This window comes from Azolla caroliniana, unplaced genomic scaffold, assembly GCF_043228905.1.
Source record: "Azolla caroliniana isolate FFs.n. ecotype wild unplaced genomic scaffold, voAzoCaro1.0.p SCAF_1, whole genome shotgun sequence".
Lineage (NCBI taxonomy): Eukaryota > Viridiplantae > Streptophyta > Polypodiopsida > Salviniales > Salviniaceae > Azolla > Azolla caroliniana.
In genome coordinates this window covers 27,517,420-27,541,089 of record NW_028230436.1, presented here as the reverse complement: position 1 = coordinate 27,541,089, position 23,670 = coordinate 27,517,420, and the positions used below count along the sequence as shown (strand labels likewise).

The 23,670-nt window shown below is 39.8% G+C and overlaps 1 protein-coding gene across 1 annotated transcript; it reads left to right on the top strand.

Moving 5' to 3' along the window:
• Positions 1-4,717: 4,717 nt before the first annotated feature.
• On the top strand, positions 4,718-5,624 carry LOC147869387 (uncharacterized). The gene has a single exon (XM_087328881.1). The coding sequence runs from the start codon at positions 4,780-4,782 to the stop codon at positions 5,383-5,385; it is 606 nt and encodes a 201-aa protein (XP_087185007.1). The 5' UTR covers positions 4,718-4,779; the 3' UTR covers positions 5,386-5,624.
• Positions 5,625-23,670: the final 18,046 nt, after the last annotated feature.

Sequence of the window (23,670 nt, the reverse complement as noted above, 5' to 3'; positions counted from 1 at the left end):
CCGGGGGGCCCTTCTCTCTCTTAGAGGATATCTCCGTTCCGGAGCTTCGGTAACCGGTTCTTCCGATTCTTCTTCATCCGAATCTATTTCGGGATCGGGGCCGGTTCCGGTATCGTTTTCATCTTCTTCGGCCGGTTCTGTTTCTTCACCGTCTTCGGCCGGATCCTCGAGTGCTAACCGGTCCCTTGCCGGTCGGGACTGCTCCTCGTAGAGTTTATACTCACCGGTTGACTTGGAGCTCTTCATCTTCTTCTCCGACTCCCAGTCGGCGAGTGTCTTGTCCTCCATGAAGATGATGTCTCGACTCCTGAATATCTTCTTGTCGACCGGGTCCCATACTCGGTAGCCGAACTCGTCGTCGCCGTAACCGAGGAATATGCATGGCCGGGTCTTTGGATCTAGCTTTCCTCTCCGGTCCTTTGCCACATGCACGTATGCGAGACACCCGAACACCTTCAGATGCCGGTAGGACACTTCCTTACCGGTCCACACTTTCTGCGGCGTGTCTCCGTCCAAAGGTACTGAGGGTGATCTGTTTATCACGTATGTCGCCGTCGACATTGCCTCAGCCCAAAACCCCTTGGGTAATTTCGCATGCGCCAGCATACTCCGGACCCTCTCCATTATGGTCCGGTTCATCCTCTCGGCCAGCCCGTTTAGTTCCGGCGTCTTCGGCACAGTAAACTCGAGCCGGATTCCCTTCGAGCGACAGTACTCCTGGAACTGCCCCCGGTATTCCCCTCCGTTATCCGCTCGTATCGCTTTCAGCTTCTTGCCGGATTCCCTTTCCACTCTCGCGTGGAGTTCTTTGAAGACGGACAATACTTGGTCCTTTGTCTTCAACGGTGCCGTCCACAGCTTCCGGCTGTGATCATCAATGAATGTTACGAAGTACTGGGCTCCGCCATGCGACTTCGTTTCTACCTGACACACATCGGTGTGCACCAACTCCAATGGTGCGCTACGTCTCGTCGGTGGCCTTGAGTGGAAGGAGGTCCGGTTTTGCTTACCGGCCAGGCAGTCGGTGCACTTCTCCAAGTGCACATGCTTCACTGGAATGAGGTTGTCTTCTGCAAGCCTCTTCATCCCCTTCTCACTCATGTGGCACAGTCTTTTGTGCCACAGCTCACCGGCAGTGTCGGCTGCCACATTCAGCTCTTCCAGACATAGCCGGGAATTCATCAGGTACAGTGTGTTGACCTTCCGGGCCCGATCCACGATCAGGCTCCCCTTGCTGAACTTCATGACACCGTTCCGGATGCTACCCGTGTAGCCGTCATCATCTAGCCTCCCGGCCGAGATCAGGTTCAATCGGACCTCCGGAACGTGTCGCACATCCTTCAGCAGCATCTTGCATCCGGTTGATGTCATCAGCCACACGTCTCCTATGCCGGCTATCCGGCACGTACCTTCATTTCCCATCCGGACACAGCCGTGCTCACCGGCTGTGTAGGATGAGAAGTATTTCTTCTCCGGGGTCAGGTGGAACGACGCTCCGGAATCGACCACCCAGGTCATCTCTACACCGGCAAGGTTCAGCTCCCTCTCTTCGGTAATAAGCATTATCTCTTCTTCACTTGCTGCGAGTGCCGTCGTTCCTTTCCGGTCCTGCCCTCGCCGATCCGGACCTCTCCGGTCCGTGGCTCCCCGGTATGCACCGTTTCTCTCCGGTGATTTCTTCGAATCGGTGTCGTCGGCTCCGTTGTCTTTTCGGTAATGCCGACAATTCTTCCGGAAGTGCCCCGGCTTCCCACAGTGGAAGCATGTGGGTCTTCCTCTTGACTGCGACCGGGTCCCCGACTTCTCCCGTCTTTGCGGACTCCGGTTCCATTGTCTTCCCCGTTCCGATTCGGTAAGCAGCGCCTTCGAGTCGGAGACCGGTTCTTTATCTCTCCGACGCGCTTCTTCGTTCAAAATACTTGTCTTTACCGTTTGTAGGGACAAGTTATCTTCGGCGCAGGAGGTGCTGAGAGTCACCACCAAGTTCTCCCAGCTGTCCGGCAATGTACACATCAGGATGATGGCTTGCATTGCATCCTCCAACGGGAACTTGATCGCCGCAAGCTGGTTCACGAATCCCATGAACGTGCTTACGTGTTCCACCATACTCTCGCCGTCCCGGTACTTGAGGTTCACTATCTTCCTCATCAGGGAGGTCCGGTTCAACGCATTCTTCCTCTCATAGAGGCCCGACAGCTTCCGCCACATCTCATATGCGTTGGTGTCGTTCGCCACATGCTGTAGAACGCTTACATCGACATATTGTCGGATCGTCGCTACGGCTTTCCGGTTCAGGAGCTTCCACTCCGACTCAAGTACCCCCTTCGGTATTTCCGACCTGTCAATCGGTTCGTACAGGTCCCGAACAATCAGAAGATCCTCCATCTTTATCTTCCAGTCGGCGTAGTTCTGCGCATTCAGCACCATCATCCCCGGCTGCCCGCTGCTGCCGCCTTCCATTTTCTGTGTTACCGTCGCTCTGATACCAGTTTGTCGTACTTCCGTGCTCGGCCACAACCGAGGAACAGGATCGATTCACAGAAAACGGGAAATACAACAATGCACGAAAACAATAGAGAGAAGGGCACACTGGATGTTTTACGTGGAAAACCCTAAATGGGAAAAACCACGGGAGTGCAAGACTCCAACTATCACTATACGCGGGAATGTACAATGGCGAGCTGCAAGGCGACGACCTTGAGCTCGCTGTCCTCGCCACAGGCGGCGGTATTACACAGAGGCGTCGGCCTCTTCCTTCCTCCTTCTCTCTCACTCTCTCTCGGCTGCTCTCACTTCGCTCCCTCTTAGTGGAAAACAGAAAAATGAGCAACAACAACCTAAACTGTTTGCCCTAAGTCATATTTATACACATATGACTTTCGGGCTATTTACAAATATAACCTCAAGGGCTCTTGGCAAACATATTCACAAATATGTCCCCGCATCCGGATCTCTCTCTCCGGGTACATTCGTCATCCGGCTCCGTAGCCGGGGTCTTCAGCATCCGGCTCCGTAACCGGGGTCTTCATCATCCGGCTCCGTAACCGGGTACTCTTCATCCGGCTTCATGCCGGGTACTCTTCATCCTACGGTTCCGTAACAGCCTCCGGGCTTGCCGTCATTCATCTCCGGACATCCCATCCGGAGGGACCGAAATCCCAACATAGAATACTATGGTAAAACTTACCATGGGACACTATATGGTCATGCCCGCAACACTTGATGCCTTTTGCCTTGACCAACACCAAGATTTCATATCACTTTCTTAGCCAATTACAATGGCTTAGTTGGATGCTCCATTACTTGTATGACTTCTCTCCATGACCTAAAGTCGTTTTCCGCAATATTACCTTCTCGTGGCCCAAGGTTGAACATTGTGCCTTTAGAGCACTCAAGGTCATGCTAACACAAGATTTATTTCTACAATGGCTGAATTGGAACCATGTGTTTGTTGATGCATACCATCAACAACGTGTTAATGTTGTCATACGGCCTCACATGGTATTGGTCATTTTACTATGCATGTCAAAAGATGTGTAACACTAACTACACTTTTTGAGATGGAAGCATATGGAATGATCTATAGTGTAAACAAGTTCTTGAATTACATATTGTGAGTATTTGTAGTCCATGTCAACCTTTATACATTGCTCTATTTTTTCATCATGTCCATGTTCAATGGAAACCTCACCCATTGGACAATTCTTTTACAAGACATCGAGTTCGCCTTCTATACACAACATATGCATTTGTATGTATCTCACTTTGAATTTGACCAAAGGGTTAAGGGTTGTTTAGATGATTTTCCCACTATTGTGATCCTATGAATAAGCAGAAGCGAGAACCCATGCTATAATAAGGATGACCCATATCAATGAATTTCGGAAAAGTAGTTCTTCCTTAATCAAAGTTTGCCTTTAGTTGAGATGACAAAGAAGAGCAAGAGTGTCTCTCCATCTAGAGTCACGTTTTTTGCCTTGTTGGAATCCTCTACCACGAGGGTACGAACGGTGACATGGTGTTTGGCTACATGATAAACAAGGAGGCCTAAGGAGAAGCTTATCACAACGTTTTAGATGGGCAATATGTTGAATTGGCAAAGCAATCTACGGTGGGCCAGCTGTCGAGAAGGTTGCACATGTGTATTTCAAATGGCCACCATCTTGTCGTTCCCTTGGATCTGTTCCAAAGATGGGGGGTTCAAATTCGTTGGCTCTTTAACCATATCTAATGTATAATGGCCACTAGTACACTAAGACTAAACCATACGAGACAACACAATGTCCCCCATTTAGTGGTTTGATCAAACAAGCCAGTGACTAAGGAGATGCGACTTCATTAACTTGGTCATCTAGGTGGATCACACGAATCGACATGTCATGTGGTCCACAAATCGAAGTACCAGATGCAAGAGAACGGACTGGCCGAGTGAAGAAACAAGTCGCTTTAACTAAGCCCGTCGATGATCGGCATCGGCGAATTCGCAAGGCCTATGAGAGAGGTGATGATTCACAACCTAGGTGCATTCAGGATGCGTAACACCGGAGAGGTGTCAGAGGACAATCGGTGGTGCTCCTCCAGGCTCGGGCTCAGGCTCCTACTCCTTATTGACTGCCATGCTCTGGCCTGTCCGGGATGAATGTGAACACATCATCATAGGTTTTAAAGCAGAAAACCTGCAGCACAATACCTTGGGGTTTAGGGTTTATGCAGGCAGGCAGGTCCATAGCTTTCCTTTCCTCAATCTGCGTCTGACTACTACCACTAGCAATCACGAAGATGATGAAGATGAGATCCTCTGCCGCTGCATTCCTGCTCCACTCCCGTAAAGGATCAAGATCCCTGACAACTGTGCCTTCTCCTCCTTCACTGTTTAGGTCAGGTGCAGCCATAGACTTTCACTCAGCGTATCGACCTTCTTCTTCCTTCGCGGTGGCAGGGATCCCGACCATGCCGATGATGATGATGATGAGAATGAGTCGGCGCTGGCTCCGCAGGGAGCCCATCTCTCAGGCCCAAGTGCAAGCGGAGATGGAGGAAGAGGCTAGGAACGTGGATCTGGCTCCACACAAGCTCCTGCAGAAGGGAGATCCTGGTACGGTGCAGGCGGTGATCCGGGACACGCTTCCTGTAGGCTACTGGGTCACTATGCCCAGTGGGAAGGACGCGTACCTCCCTGCACAGGATCTGGGCTTTACAGGCGGCCTGGCCATCCTTGAGCGCCTCTTCAAGGTCGGACAGGAGATTACTGTTCGTGTCGCGTCCATTGGGGGTGGCGGCCGAGAGATCCTCTCCATCAAGAAGCCCGAGTTCGCCCCTCCCGAGAGGAAGTTCAGTGTCAGTGCCAATACCGCCGCCAATCGCTCCCATGGATCTAGGTATTGAAATGGCTGCTGTTTGAACAGTGTGGCCGCGCCTGTGATTCATTCTATTATGCGATGGTAGGTATGTGATAGAAGAATGTGGGTGACCTTGATCTGGATGCATCATAATACTGTTCTTGTAAGAATGACAAAGAGATCATGGATGGTTGAAAAGGATGCATCTTGTGGTTTTGTGATCTTTTAGTATATAATAGCTTTGACTTATTGTAATGTCTTTCTTTAATTACCACATTTCGTAAATTTTCACGTAGTGAGTATGTTTTTTTATCTATATGCATGGGTATAATGATCGTATGGTATAAATCATTTCGTCCTATCCCCATACAGAGAGAGATCATTAATGGAAAGGGGTAAAATTCTTCGCTTTGTTCCTGTCCTGTACAGTCGTATTTAACTCTAACTTTCTTATGTATAGATTGAAATGACCTTCCTCTTCTTATGTTGAGAAGAAAATGTGGCCTTAGTAGATAGTTTGAATTGTCTATTAATGTCTTTCTTGCTGGTATAGTGGCTGCCATTTTGTGAATCTGCATTAATGTAGTGCATGATATCTATTTTTTAGTTCATCCTCTCAGAAGAATAGAGACCATAAATTGTGAGCACTAACTATGGTTCTTGTGTGCACCAATGTCTGTATGATCAAGGGTATTGTATTGATTTTCATTTGCAAATGCATGATATTTTGATATATGGATGGATAATAATGCAAGATCATGTTTTAGGGCCTTAGATCTAATTCTAATACCTACCAATCGGTAGACTTCATGGTGTTCATGGATCTAGGCAGTATTTGGGAGTAGTCCCCAGATTTTTATGTGCAAACTACTTTGAGCATGGTACGGGATGGATTTCCTTTGTTTTCTATGAAGAGAACATGAATTTTAACTCCTGGATTTTGTGGCTGAATATGACGATATATGTCTCATGCAAAGGCTAAAGCTCGGATTATAATAGTAATCTCTTTCCTGTAATATGATATCTGTGCATTGTGCTATGAGCCTTATCATATTGTAATAGCCATAATCCATCTATACAGCAGCTGTTGATCCGCTACTAATTCATTCGGTATATTGTTTTTTGTGTTTAGATGACTTGTTCTGTAGGAGTTAGTGCTATAATATAATTAATCTAGAATGGCAGATACTTACCTTTTAATAATTCTTCTTATGTATATTATTTGTGTCGTTAGATAAGTTCTGCTGCCTTTTTTTATTTATCTGTGTATTTAGATAAATAGGTTGCTATTACTAAATTATTTATGCGAGCAATTTTTTTGTATTCTGGCAATAGTACATTAAACCACTGCAAAGTGCAACCAATCACTCTATGTAAATCTAGTATCCACATGTCCTCACTAAACATATGGAAAAGACTCGAACAATAGGGATATTGGAGAGAATTTTAACAGTAGAAACTACTATCATGCTCTGTGTAAAAGACAGCTTCCCTGATTGTGTTCAAACACCTCATGGTAATATCCAAGTGTATATCTCTGACTGTTATTTACTTTACATAGATATTCATGCACCATATACTTCCTGACAATTGTGTGGAATCTAACTGAAGGGGAGATCATCCACCCATTATGTATGTGTAATCTAATTGGAGGTCACACAGGTGCATGTAATTCTCTTGGACAAGGAATTGTAAATGCGTGATAAGATTTGCAATCCTAGTTTTAAATGCCAACTACTGGATTGATGTTTTGGCAATTTGCATTTGATGGATGATAATTAATGATAATAATTGTTGTATATTTTTACTTCTGCTAAGCTACATTGATGGTGTGCACATGACATCTATTCCCATTTGTGGTTGCAAATTGCGAATCTATACCCATTTGATGATATATTGCAAATTTATACAATTGTAATGTCTGTAACTGAAAACATGATTTAACATCTGTCAGTGCAATCATGTTTCTAGCTTGTTGGCCCATATGTGATGCTGCCTTTCCCAACACTCAGACGCCTCAAAGTGCCCTCTCTTACACACATCCATAGATATTGATATGCTAAGAAATCTTGGATGTTGTAGTATGTCACACATGCACAATTGAATATCTTGCATATACATATCCATTTCCTCGGATAGAAAATGCCCCTCAAAACCAATATTAGACACGGATAGTTGTTGATTCATTCATTAACATGAGTACTTGTCTTGGAAACTAATGAATGTCTTACCTTTGTATTTGATGATTGAGAATTTAGTGCCCCGTTTTGCAAAACATTTATGACTTGGGGAATATATGTACAAATTTCAATTGTTGTTAACCAAATTCCAGTCTTTTGAGTCATGTTTTTCTCCAACAAAGGTATAAGTTTCAAACTATGCACTCGCAAGTGTACACACACACACACACACACACCCATATATATTTGGCACCGTTAGATTTTTAAACTCATAAGAGTGTCCATGACCAGTTGTAGGAAGAAAATATTTCCATGTACAAGAAAAAAGAACCACCTTTACTAAAGCAAGTAATTTTTGTTCAATACGGTCTTTGTATGACCTTATGGACATGGACTACTTCACAACATACATTCAAGGGGGAGGATGGAATACATGATCCCCATATTATTTGCCTTTGATCAATTCTCCATAAATTCCAAAAGGATCCAAAGTTTGTTCACATCGTACAACACCAAATCACACAATTGTGCCACAATAGATGTAGGGGTCATCTTATAAGGGAAGAAAATGATCAACAATTAAATAAACTATTCTTTATCAAATCCATTGGACCCTTCACCGGAAAGTATTGAGAAATTATTGAGGCCTAAAATTATTCAAGCAACCAAGTTTCATCAATTGCTTTCAAAAACCCGACTATCTTTTGTTATGTACACATAATGTTGGTGACGGTAGGTCATTGATAATTACATTAATGAAGGGTATGTTCACTAATGTTAAAAAGGGGACTAATGATTGGATAGAAGGAATTATAGGTGCATGCACTATCATGATTTGGACAACCAATGAATGGAGAGCCTTTTAGAAAGACACATCTATTCAAGGGGCTTAGGAAAATGTATAAATATGAGGCTTAGCTACCCTCATAAGGACATTATGTCAGAAGATTGTTGTCTTAGACACCGGTGGTGCAGGCTAGGCTTTCGTCTCGACGATCGTGTTTATCTTTTCCAAGGTATTAGTCTTCCTAATATCTAGCGGTATGGGACGTTGGTGGTAGGTTGGCTATGTCTAAATCATAGCTCTGGGGTGGTCGGGTGGAACGGGTTCTTCTATCCAATCTATTTTCCTTCTTTTACTTTACTTTGGTCTATTGATTAGTAATAGTCTCTTAATAGTGGTATTAGAGCTTTCACTAACAATTTTTTTTGTTGTTCTGATATTTTTTGCATGTGAGCGATGGGGATCTAACAAGGCTCGTCATGTTCTTCTTAGGATCAAAATAACACTCTACATCCCGTATTCTTCTTTCTCGATCTCTCTTCTTTCTATGATGCGTTCTTGTTGGTCGAATCAAATTTGTATTACGTTTTCTTTTCTTTTCTTTCTTCTTTCTACCACGATACAATTTTAATTATTATTGTGCATCGGTCTGAGCGTGTTTGCACTAATCGCACACGCTCAACTCATGGCCCTTTTGTATATTGCGATGTATCTCCTATGCTCCCCTCTCTTGAGCCTTCTCTTACGATATTAATTATTGTTGTGCATTAGGTCGAGCTTGTTTGTCCTAATAACACACACTCACCTCATGGCCCTTTTGCATATGATGTTGAGTATGCCACTCTTCCCTCTATTGAGCCATCACTTGGCCGAGTCTATGGGATGTTGTGGCCATGATGAGGTGTATGTCGCCTACCTATGCCACTCTACTCTCTATTGAGCCATCACTTGGCCGATTCTATGGATGTTGAGGCCTTGACGAGGTATATGTCGCCTACCTATGTCACTTTACTCTTTATTGAGCCATCACTTGGCCGATTCTAGGGAGATGTGGTGGTCTTGAGGAGGTGCATGTCGACTACTCTAGGGTTTCGTACCTTAAGGCATGCTTAATGTTCCATACACCTAATTGCTTATTATCCTAATTAATTTCTAATTCCACAAATTGTCATTTCACTTATATGATTATCTCGTAATTATTGTTTACTCGCCCACAATTAATTCTCCTTTTCCCCCTTCCTTTTCATGTATAAAGTATTTACATGCGTTAACCTATGATGTAACACTTTCGTGTAGACTATTTTTTTCGTATGGAATGGGCATCATGCCGTTTTTTTTTAACGATTTTTCCAACGGATCAGATTCTACGTTTAACTCATATTATCGAGCCTTAGAACTCAAGTAAAACCACATGAGTTTCTTATTGATGTTTCTTCATGGATTTGAGTACCACATCTTTGCGTATCAATTTGTGGCTTATGTCACAATTGTGCAAATTACAACCATCATATTGGGATGTATATGTGCATACCTCGCACCTCCCATTTATTTGTGACATTGTTTTTTTAGTAGGTAGCACATGGGTATTTTTACCCTTGTTTTTGTAACTACTTGCCTCTAATGGGTAGTGCCTTATTTTATCATTTTTATCATCACATTTGCTTGTTACTCAAAGGACTAGAATATTACTTGTGAGTGCACTTGTATTTTTCACGTAATACACTTTTTCGACCATATCAATACATGTTGGTTTGACATTAATATAAGGCTAACTAGGAAATTACATTGATGTTGGAACCATGGTGAGCCTCGGGGAGCCGCCATGATTACTCAAGATAGAGATCCGAGAAAGACATCTTAGCTATGTTTGCTCCCATGGTTTTTAAAACACCATAGTGTTACCATAGTTATCGGATCTCGAATCACATCTCATATGTCTAGAGGGGTAAAGACGTGAGATGCTTTCTTGGTAAAGTTCTTACAATCAAAATTTCAAGCATTCATTTTGCTTGTGTATTTTCTGAACCTCCTTATTTATATTGCATACCCACAACTTGTATCATGGAACAAGTTTTGAACGTTGTTGGAGCAATCTCTCCGACCGAGACCTCTCAACTCCAATCCACATCTCGCACACAAGCTGAGATCACTATTGAGCAATTGGTCACTACTACCTTGAATCAATTGGCCGAAATGAGGCAAGTGAATATGGCATTGGAAAAGAAATTCCAAGAATTGACTATTGAGTCGAAGAAAGAAAGTGAACCTTCTTTCGTAGTAACGCCATTCAAGGGAGATAAGAAAGAAAGAATCGAGGAGGCCATTAGCACTTGGCTTGGTCGTTGGGAGTCTCACTTTGAGCTCCACCCCAAGCCCGATGCTGTAAAAATTGGTTATGTCGGTCGTGAGTTAGGTGGCCGAGCTGCTGCTTGGTGGCGTGGCCTAAGGACTGCAAAGAACTTACCCACAACTTGGGAAGGTTTCGTTGATGTTTTTAAGAAACAGTTTTTACAGCCACCTTCTCAAACTGAACAAGCGCAACACTTGCTCACGTTGTCGAGTAAGACATTTACCTCTCTCGAGGATTATGTGCATCATGCTTGGACCCAAATCCAAAAATCAGGACTTCCAAGAAAGACCACAATAAACCTGAGTTCGCCAAAACTCTGAATGCCAAGTTCATTAGGAAACGTAAGCAATCCAATGATACTCTTGACCGCGACTCCAAGAAACCGAACCTCTTTTGTGCATATTGCAAGAAGCGGGGCCACACAAAGGATACCTGTTGTAGTCTTGAGAGGAAGTCAATGAACACCCCTCCTCAAGACAAATCTACGAGTCACACAGGTGAGTCTTTTGATGTTGTTGAAGATCATACCAACCACTTAAGTTCATGTGAATGCACTTTTCCTTCACATTTACTTGGACCTAATGATTTACTCTGAGCAGTCGGGTATATCAATGGAACACAAGCACATTTCTTGTTTGATTCTGGTAGTTCTCACAATTTTCTTAATGATCACTTTGTGCAGCAAATGGAACTCCACATAAACGCAAGTGATCATATCTATCAAGTTCACATGGCAAATGGAAGCGTTCAATACATCAGTGGCATTGTTTGTCAACTACCAATTCAAATAGATACCTATTTGGAGAAGCTAGACTTTCATGTTATGAAACTACAATCCGCAGATGTCATTTTAGGATACCCTTGGTTTTTTAATAAAAACCCTTCTTTGTCCATTGATTCGGTTAATCACTCAATCACATTTGAACTTAATAATTGTAAACATTTTATTCAATGTTCCAAACTTCCTTCTCGTTCACTTGTGTCTTCTAAATCTTTAAGTGAGTATTGTAGTTCATTAATTTATTCATGTGGAATTGATCCTGTGCTTCAATTTTATTATTTTAATATTGACACCACACAATTACCACATCATGAACAATGATTACTCGACTCTATTTTAGACGATTTTCAAGACGTGTTTCCTAACGAATTGTTGCTTACTTTACCACCAAAACGTAATGTGGACCATCAAATTGAACTCATCCCCGGTGCTGCTCCTGTGAGCATTCCATCTTACCGACGTAGTCAATTAGAAGAGGATGAGATCGCTAAACAACTTAAGGAATACTTGAGTATGGGCCACATTAGGTATAGTAAATCACCTTGGGGTGCGCCAATTCTATTAGTTAAGCAGAAGGAAGGTTCATGGCGAATGTGTATCAATTATCGCCGTTTGAATAAAATGACAATTAAAAATGCATATCCGTTACCTCGTGTCGATGATTTGATTGATTGTTTGCATGGGGTCCGATATTTTACGAAAATTGACTCACGAATAGGTTATCATCAGATTCGCATTGCCGAGGATGATATTCCTAAAACCGCTTTTCGTACGCGTTATGGCCATTATGAGTTTTTAGTCATGCCTTTCGGGTTGACTAAGGCTCCAACCACATTCCAACAAGTGATGAATGACGTTTTCCGAGATCAACTCGGTGATTTTGTTGTCGTCTTCTTGGATGATATTTTGATATATAGTCGTACCTTGCAAGATCATGTTCAACATGTTCGATTTGTTTTGCAAAAGTTGCATGACAACTCTTTCTATGCAAAACATTCAAAATGTGGTTTTTTCCAAAAATCTATTGTGTACCTAGGTCATTTAATTATGGAAAATGGTGTTGAAATTGAACCTTCTCGTATTGAAAAGGTTAAACTTTGGCCCATTCCTCATAATATTCGTGAACTACGATCATTCTTAGGGTTTGTTGGATTTTTACGAAAATCAGTTCGTAACTATTCCAAATTGACTACGCCATTAACTAACCTTTTAAAAGGTCATCCACATAGTCTGACAAACCAATTGCATGGAATGATCAACTTGGCAAATCATTCAAGACACTCAAAGAGTATGTGTGTCAGGCTCCCACTCTTCTATTATCGAACCCTTCTAAGCCTTTCTCAATCGAAACCGATGCTAGTGATTAGGCTATTGGTGTTGTTCTTTATGAAGTAGGTCACCCTATTGCTTTTGAAAGTAAGAAGCTTGATGCTGATCAATCTCGGTATTCGGTTCAAGAGAAAGAGTTGTTTGTGGTAATACAAGCATTTAAAACATGGAGGCACTATCTCTATGGAAATAAATTTGTGGTTACAACAGACCATCAATCATTGAAGTATTTTTGTGACCAGTCAGATCTTGTTGGTCGTAAAGGTCGTTGGGTTGACCTTATGCAAGATTTTGATTTTCCATACGGTATCGCAAGGGTTCTATGAACGCAGTTGCGTTCAATGCTCTTAGTCGCATTAACGAAGTTACCATGCTTAGCTTCACGGAAATAAAATCTGATCTTTTAGATCACCTTCGAGGGAAATACCTTGATGACAGTTATTTTTCGAAATACTGGATGAAAGCCGAATCTGGTTTAGATGCCGATACTACTACCCTACCCTCGAAGGCGACCTTTCACATTACAAATGGTTTGCTCTACCGTAGTGGAAAGGTCTGTGTTCTAGATTTACCAAACGTAAAACAGAAAATTCTTCATGAATGTCATCATGCACCATCTGCTGGTCATCCTGGAATACAACGCACACTCATTCTCATCTCGTGTACTTTTTTCTAGCCTAAGATATGCTCTGATGTGCATAAATACGTAACTCAATGCTTACAATGTCAGATTAATAAGTCAGAACAACTTAAAGCTGCGGGTCGTTTACATCCCTTAGATATTCCCAACAACAAATGGGAAAGTATCTCGATGGATTTTATTGTTAGTTTACCTCGTACACAGAGGGGTCATGATGCCATTTGGGTTGTCGTTGACAAACTAACAAAATTGGCTAGATTTATTACTACCAAAACCACGGTAACCGCTTAACAATTGACTTATCAATTTGTTGATGAGTTATTTCGTTTTTATGGATTACCAATGGATATTGTTAGTGATCGAGATTCCAAGTTTACTAGTGACTTTTGGACTCAAGTCTTTAAGAAACTAGAAACTACGTTGAGCATGAGTTCCATAGATCATCCTCAGAGTGATGGACAAACTGAACGAGTTAATCAAATTATTGAGGACATGCTTCGAGCTTATGTAGCAAAAACCCCTTCTAAGTGGGAGCAATACCTTCCTACCATAGAATTTGCCTATAATAGCTCTAAACATACATCCATTGGATATAGTCCTTTTATGTTGATGTATGGTTTTCAGCCACGTGCCCCAGTCGATGTCACGGTTCATCGTGATACATTAGACAGTACACACAATTTTTTGCAAGACATGAACCAAATGTTGCATATTGCCAAAGAAAATGTCAAGACAACTCAAGATCGTGCTCGATTTTATGCTGATCAGGATATACATCCTCGTGCATTTACTATTGGTCAAAAAGATTTTTTGTGTGTCCCTACTGACTCTACATCATTGTCTACGGGCGAGTGTGCGAAGTTAGCCCCACGCTATTGTGGCCCATTTGAAATCCTTAAGCGGGTTGGGTCATCTGCTTATCACCTTGCCTTACCCCGTAACGTTGGTATTCATCCCGTTTTTCACGTCAGTCGTCTAAAACCATTTTTATGCTCTAGTGATAACACCATCACAATCCAAGATCTTGTAACATTAGAGGATTTTTCTTACAAACCTCATGTTCCTCAACGAATTCTTGATTCTCGTACTAAACGTTTACGTTCTAAAGAGATTCGGCTATTTAAGATCAAATGGATGGATAAACCTATTGATGATGCCACATGGGAACACAAGCATACTCTTAAGGCACAATTTCCTCACTTTATATTGTAAGAGTGCAATCTTTTGAAGTAGGGGAGTATGTTATGTACACATAACGTTGATAAGGGTAGGTCACTAATATTTACATTAGTGAAGGGTATGTTCACTAATGTTAAAAAGGGGACTAATGATCAGATAGAAGGAATTATAGGTGCATGCACTATCATGATTTGGACAACCAATGAATGGAGGGCCTTTTAGAAAGACACATCTATTAAAGGGGCCTAGGAAAAGATATAGATATGAGGCTTAACTACCCTCATAAGGACATTACGTCGGAAGGTTGTTGTCTTAGACATTGGTGGTGTAGGCTAGGCTTTCGTCTCGACGATCGTGTTTATCTCTTCCAAGGTATTAGTCATCCTAATATCCGACGGTATGGGATGTCGGTGGTAGGTTGGCTATGTCTAGATCATAGCTCGGGGGTGGTCGGGTGGAACGGGTTCTTCTATCCAATATATTTTCCTTCTTTTACTTTACTTTGGTCTATTGATTAGTAATAGTCTCTTAACATCTTTAAAACGACCCCTTATTTATAGGCCACATTGTTGCCAAAATATAACATTAGTGCCATCTTGTCTTGGCCCTTATGAGTAGGGTATGTACAAAGAAACATCCTTTCACCTTGAAATACTTTCCCTCTCTCTCTCACATGCATCCATAATGATATGTTAATTCCCATAAAATTTGGTGCTATTATTAATTTGAATGGGATGACGAGGTAGTTTTGGTACCTCTTTTCTACGAGCCGACATATGGTGAATTGCAGTTTTGTAATGACTTTTTGTTTTACACAGGTTGCTAAAGTGGCAATGCATATAGAATGTATCAATCCTTATATGTGGGCCTTTTATGTTCTTCTTGCACTTATCCCTTGTAGCAAGAGGATTAGCTTTGAGTCTTATTTGTCGATTACTTTAAAGTTTAAGTATGACAAGATATCTCATAAAAGGTTTGTAAGGTTCTCATAGTAATCGTTTGCAAAAGTAATGCATATCTTGAACTGATCAAAGTTATGGACATTATGCATTGTGGGTACAAGGATCATCAAATAATACATGTATTCCAACACATACACATACACAAATACTTTTTTGTTTTGTTTTACACATGATGTTCTATTTGTTACATAATTCAAGCCTTAAGGCCAACCAAATATGTTACTTGTGGAACTTTACATTCCCCATATGTTTCAATTATGTATACATAAATACTTAGATAATATAAGTATGCAAATGTATACATATAATGTTATTTTGCTTGAAACCCTCAAGGTCTATATGATATGCACCTCATTCCAACTAGTTAGTTCTTATAGCAATGGACCCGATTTGGTTTCGGTTTGGTTTGGTTTCTTTGCCTTGAAACCAAACCAAACCATTTAAATAAAACAAAAACCAAGCCAAACCGTTTAGGAACTCTCAAGCAATTTAAACCAAACCATTTAAGAAAAGTAAACCAAACCATTTAAGAAAAGTAAACCAAACCATTCAAACTCAAACCGTTTAGGGAAAATTTTGAAAACAAACCGAACCATTCAATAAAAAATTTAAACCAAACCACTTAAGTCAAACTAATTAAAAAACTAAACAAACAAAAATACATTAAATTAAATAAACATTTAAGTTAAATGTATTAAATAAATAAAAAACATTTATTAAACCATTAAATTAAATAAGCATTAATTAAATCAATAAAAGAACATTAATTAAACCATTAAATTAATAAACCATTAAGTGGGGGGAAAAGTTCACCAAAAATCCATAAACTTTTAAACCAAACCTATAAACCAATAAACTTGACTATTAGAACCAAACCAAACCAAAATTGAACCGTTTATTTATAACCCAAACCAAACCAAACCATTAAATTTTTTTTGGAACCGATAAACTATTAAACCATGGCTTAACGGTTCGGTTCGATTTGAGCCAAAACCGGGCCCATTGCTAGTTCTTTTTATATACAAGAGATTCTACCTTAGTTAACCCCAATTTTGAGTTAGTTCTAAGGGCATTTTAAGAATGTGAAGTAAAGCTTTTGATTTTTTGTTTTTTGATCAGGATGAGTAATGATGGTGTGGGGGTTGAAGCATATTATCACGAGAAGGTGAGGAAATTTTATTTTTAGGCTCATTTGTTATTGTCAGTACAAGATTTTGGTGGTAATCTGCGAGATGGCAAGATGGTTAGTGAGATGGTTGATGTGGACTGAATGAAGCTGATTTTATGTTTCTCATAAGGATGAGTGATGATGGCATTGGGGATTAAAGCATATTTCCATGAGCAGAGGTAGAGAGGATTCTCATTTTGTTTTTGTAGGTAATTTTTTTTGGTGATAATCGACGAGAGCGAGATGGTTGATGTGGACTAAATGATGTTCATGAGTGATGATGGTGTGGGGGCCGAAGCATACCATGAGGAGACGAGGAAACTTTCGAGACTCATTTTGTTGTTGTTCGTACAGGACTTTGGTGGTAATTGGCGAGATGGTTGATGCGAACTGAATGGAGCAAATTTTTGTTTTGTGATAAGAATGAGTGAAGATGGTGTGGGGGTCGAAGCATATTTTCTTGAGGAGATGAGGACACTATATCATTTTGTTGTTATAGGTACATGATTTTGGTGGTAATCGCTGACATGCCTGATGTGGGAACATGAACAATGCTTCTTGAGGTTGTGATAAAGTTGAGTGTTGATGGTGTGGAGGTTTCATAAAAGTATATTCTTGATGGTTGTGGAGATGAAGGAGATGGTCGGTTTATGGGAGAGGATAGTTGTGGGCTAACCAAGGGGGCCCACTGGGTTTTATTCCAAGGTGGAGAATAGGTTAAAGGAAAACAAAGGAAAATTGTTCTCATTGGGGAACCAGAGGACATGCTCACATTCGAACGAAGGATAAACTTCTATGTTCATTACATGTACGATGTCTCATGTCATATCTTTTTGGTTTTCAGAGGTCATCATGGCTACAACCATTGTAATGTGTTTAGTCGAATCATTTCGACATGTATGCAGAATTCTACTAATGAAGAATATTTGTTTGGAAAAAGAAGAAGTGAAGTAAAGCTTCTCAAAACTTGGCATTTCATTTCCAACTTCCAAGCAAGTTTTTGTCACCTTTTGTATTACGGGAAAACCTCATTTGCAGAGACCTTAACAAAATCCTTAATCACCCTTAACACGCCAAACTCTAGCAAACAATTTTGATAGGTTTGATGCCATTGCCACATTTGCAAGCTCTACATCCATTCTTTTGTATTTGCTTATAGATGTCCCTTACGCATGCAATGTCTAGCCATGAAGAATATTATTGATATTTAAAGAAAAAATGTCACAAATATGGATGTGGACAATATGATGGATGCATTCAAAACTTCAACATAGAATGCACAAGCAAAAGAAAAACATTAAAACAAAATCATGGACGTCAAATTGTTAATGAAATTTATAACTTCAAGATCATATTCTCTTTCTGGGTGTCGAATGCTTTTAAAAATCTTGGGTTCCCTCCCTTATCCCCAATTCAGGTAAAAGGTTTGTTTAGATATATGACTTTTAAATCAAGGTCGAGATGCTATTTGTGTCGACAGAGTTATTAGCAATGAGGCTTCTCTATAACTTATATAGTGCGAATACCTTTAGCAATTGTGAAGGCATGAAAATGTCGTCATTGTGTGGAGACAAGAAGTTCTTAACCACTTTGCAATCTCTATATAACGGTTGTATATGCCTCTACACATTACCAATTAGGTAATTAGACTAGCCTTATCCTCTTTATAGAAAATACAAGTACAATGGACACATGGAAAACAAGACATATGTATGAACGAATATGTATGCATACACCCATGTAAACCACACACACACACACTCAATGCATCCATGTTAGAATGCACATATATCCACTATTGTTTTTAGTAAAACCATCATATTACATGTAACCTTAGAGTGAGGTAAAATTCCATAAAAATTGGTACATACATTGTAGGATATAAACTTATATATTCGTCTTAGGTTAAGTGATAAACCACCGGTTTGTATCCTTGGGGTCTAGATTCATCCATAATAAAATCCATTGGCTGGGATGCATTTCATATGTTTTTTGTACTCACATAAGCACACATAAGTGAATGAAAGGAACAAATTATTTATAGTTTTTGATACCGGTATAAATTATGGTTATTGGCTTTATGTTAATCACGAAACCACAAGTTTGAGATAATGGGTTTGATACCATAAAAAACTCCATTGCTTGGGATGCATTTCTCAATATTTGCACGATTCCTCAGAGTTTGTCTTATCCAAGAGCGTGCAAACTAGTTGTTCCTCCTGAAAAAATGGCTTTACAAATTCACTTTATGCAAACTGATACGTTGTCCTAAAAAAACGGCTTTATAGATTCACTTTTTGCAACCCTAGGATTGAATATGTTCCTTAGGCATTCCTAACACAAGCAATTATCCTTAGAAAAATGGAGAACATTGTAAACCTACCTATACATGTCCATCTCAAGAAGCATTGAATGTCGTCAACCACTTACAAATCATATAGTATATGCTAGTGACATTGTAATTAATGTTAGAGAATAGGTGCATGTTCATATAATCAAATGCAATGCCAAATGCAGATGCTAGATATGGTCATTGATATGGCTACATTACTTTTTCCTCACTTCTTATAGGCTTACACATGATCAAAGCATTTCTTAGAAGACGGGGAAGAATAAAATGCCACATGAATTTTAATGTGGAGACAATATAAGAATGAAAATGAGTTTGAAAGAAAAGCACTTTTTATGAAAGTGATGAAACAAGTAAAACGTCTAAGTATGTATTCAAAAGACCAATGTACCCATGTACCTATAAGGCAAAAGTTTAAACATGCTCCTAAAAAGTGAAAGCAATGGATTAAAGAGAAGGGAAGAGATGGAGACATCCATTTTAAGTGAAGTCCAATAGGATCGCCTTTGTCATGTGTCATGAAATGCAAACCTATTTTAGAAACACAAGGTAGGACTAGTCATATGCTTTCCTCCATGCCTTGTGCCTCTTACGTGAAAATGATATAAGATTGGATATTATCGAGGAATAATAAGGCATTGGTCCTTTTACCCTTTGAATTCCATGATTATGCAACCAAATGAATACACAAATATCTCGCTTAGGAATGTACACACACATGCACTTAGGTAGTCAACTGATCACTCGCTCCTTCAATCACTCTCTTGTTCATTCATTCATTCACGTAGTCACTCAATCACTCGCGATGCAATTATGTATGTCTCCTCTCCATCAATGAAAAGGGTTGAATGGTACAATTCTTGGTCATATATACCTTTGGTCTACCTATTTCTTCAATGCCATTTATGAATACACTTGTAAGACCATTAATATAGTTTACCATGGACGGTGAAAATTTTTCAATTGTCTCTCCAAAGAAAAACTAGTTCTCGGAAGTCAACAAAATACTCAATGATAATAATTTGTGCATGAATTAATGTTTTCGTGACGTTTTAGATTGTCATGAAATCAATAAACAAAGTCATTTCATCACGAATCACCAATTTTGAAGAAATGGTAAAAGAAATAGCTATCAAAGTCTCGTCAGTAAAATCTTGTCTTAACACCCAGGGAGATTAGAATAGAACAACAATGGGGCAAAGCAAAGTGAACATCACCAAGAAAAAGACTTGATAGCCAATGTCAAGGAGACTAGAATGTCTAACATGCCTTTTATATGTTAAGATTGCTACATGATGTTTACATGAGTGTTGTATTGCATGAAAGCAATTTCTTACTCAATTAAATTTAAACACAAACACAACCTTAGATGCAATTGCAAACACCTAACAACATTTAAGTGCAAACACCAAACCTAGATGCAATCGCAAACACCTAACAAAATTTGGGCACAAACTCAAATTGCAAATTGGACGAAAATGCGAACAGAGATGCAAATGGCATACCATGCAGAAGCCAAACCAAAAAAATCTAATTATTTAGTTCTATAGGACAGGCTCATAGTTTCTTTCACTAGGCCAATAATTTGCAATACAAATTTGAAAGATTGAACCTTGCTTGATGAGTTGCATATTAGTTTAATTTGAGCCCATGGTGTTTTGTCTACAATTCACACATCTCTTATCGTATTTGATGCCTTTTATTTTAGAAACAATGCTCCACATACTCCGTAGAGCTCACTTTAGTGATTTCAAATGAAAATTTCTTGAAGGAATCAAGAATCTATATTGAATGTGTAACTTGGGCACTACTGTCACTTCAATTTTACGGCACCACATTGCGGCATAATAGTTTGAAAGGGTGACAACAAGGTTATAGGAGCCCAAACTTTATTGATGGAAGTCACATTTCACAAATCAATGGTCAATCTCAATATCACATATGAATGCAATCTAAATCCTAGTTTACTTATTACAACTTTAAATGAGACACATAGCGAATCAAAGCCATGACAGAAGTTCATATCATAATAATCATTTCATAATTAAATATCAAACTTCGCCAATATTCTGGTTAATTCTTCTAGGAATATGACTTTCAAAGTACTTTCTAGTGCTCGAGCTAATGACAATATCCTCATATCCTAATAGGTTATGTGATGTAATAAGTGTAAAGTGAGTAGCAATGGAAAACACTAACATTCAAATTGGGCTTCCTTGTTGCATTGCTTGTGTCAAATATATCACCTTGTTCACTCCACAATTCAACATAAGACGTGAAGTTTCATTTAACCCATATGGGTTAGTGAGGAGCACCAAAACCAACTGTTAGACATACATAATTTGGCCAAGGATATGGGTTATGATTGCAAGGATGTTAGATGGCCATTGATGTAAGAGTGGCTATGAAATAACCACATTGTTAGGGGTTGTAATTAAATTATAATTCTCATTAAATTTAAGTAAAGATACTCTAGATGGATGTTCTCATGTTTTAAGAGTATCACTTCAAAAAACTCCATATGCCCTTCATATACTTTGTTTGTAATATTTAGGCCCACCCATGATATTATTCATGTTAAGGTAATACCTTTATCATTTGAGGTCTAGAGAATGTTACTTTTGAGTGTCTTTGGACAAGACTTTGCATCTGCCTTTAAACATCATCTTGCTTAGGGTTGGACATCCTTTAGCGCATGGCTTGCAACTTTGTGCAATGTGGCCCAACACTACCCAATCACGATCTCATTGTCTTCTTCATCCTCAACAACAACTAATCCTCAAAGAAAACTGCTTAAGGCATTATATCTCTTTTAATCTCCATTGTATCGGGTTGAGTCATCCGCAGTTATTGCAAAGTTTTTTCTAATGTACCACAACTCGAATGTTAAGTTTCATGGACGCAAAGCATCAAGACATGGCCATCACAGGCGGCATTTTAAATATAAGTGACACACAAGTCATCAAGTAAGCATAATGTTTAATCTATGAGGTGAGGCTTGTGTAGCTCTCTACATGAGAATGAGGCATGTGTTGGTGGCATACATAAGAGAAAAAATGGAACTTCTCTCTCTCTCTCTCTCTCTCTCTCTCTCTCTCTCTTGTCTCTTGAAGTCTCGAAGTTGCAATGATGTGCCAAGGCACTACTACGAAAACATTAAATATGTATGTGGGGATGGATGTATTTATAGTTAATAATAAGGACTCGAGATGTGGACCGTGTGCAGGTGCCTCTCCCTGCCTCTACGCTCGAGCTTTTACCAAACAAAACTACTCAATGACCCACACAACTAACAATCCCCCAACTCAAAACCACAAATAACTAAAAAAATGAACTTCACTTACTTACTACCACCACTACTATTCATTCCCAAAATTCATTTCACATTTAAATCAAATGATTCACAAAATGCATGCATTTTATGTGTGATCTGATCTACGCATGCATGCATTCAAGAACATGGGGATGCCATAACCATGATGACAAGCTGCTGCATACAACTGATAATATATATCTATGATCTATCTATCTATCTATCTATATATACATTGAGGGTGGTTACCATACTCGAATGATTGAAACATTCTCGAATGATGGTATTCGCATTCGAGAATGTTTCAATCATTCGAGTATGGTAACCGACCTCGAAGTATGGTAAAATCCATACTTTTGTATTCATTATTTATTATAAGGTAAAAAAAGTATTAAAAAAAAAGTTAAGGTAAAAAGTGTAAAAAAAAAAAACTTAAGAATGTTCTGATAACATACGCATTCGTATGAAAGAGAAAGTTTGCCAATGCATTCGAATATATTACGTACTATGTCTATACATACATCTATTGGTATGAGGGCATACATACATAAATACATACTCTCAATGCATGTATGTATGGTATGCATGCATGCATGCATTGCATGTATTTCTTTTGTTTCTGTTCCTCAGACATCAGTTGTAATCATGAGTGTAGCAGAAGCCTGTAGAGAGAGACTGCTCTTCTCTAACTGTCTCTCTCTCTCTCTCTCTCACAGACACACAGATGGACAGAGATAGGTAGATCTTTTTAAGAAGGAAGGAAAGGAAGGAAAGGAAGGAAGGAAGGAAGAACGACGACGACGATGTCTTAACGTCCTCATCAGAAGAAAGGAAGGAAGAGAGAGAGAAAGAGTCAGTCCAGTCTCTAGAGAGAGAGAGAGAGAGAGAGGAATCTTCTTGAGCTGTCAAAATTAAGAGTTTCAGCAGGCAGAGAGAGAGAGAGAGAGAGAGAGAAGAAGAAGAGCATGTTTTATGTCGTAGAGTAAAAAAAACAGACAGTGTTTTCTTTTTACCATACCCCCCCCCCTTCATTATGTATGTATGTATGTATGTATGTATGTATGTATGTATCACATAGTATGTATGTATGTATATGTGTATGTGTGTATATATATATATACATATATGCATAAGAGAAACAGAGATCAGAGATACATATATTAATAGCTCATAATAGGAAGGAGCTCATGTTTTAACAAACAGGAAGCAGCCGCACAGAGAAAAGAAGAGGAAAAGAACAATACAGTTCAGAGAGAGAGAGAGAGAGAGAGAGAGAGAGAGAGAGAGAGAGAGAG

Excerpts from the sequence above, each read along its gene's own strand:
- LOC147869387 (XM_087328881.1), top strand. The coding sequence starts at position 4,780 with ATGATGAAGATGAGATCCTCTGCCGCTGCATTCCTGCTCCACTCCCGT.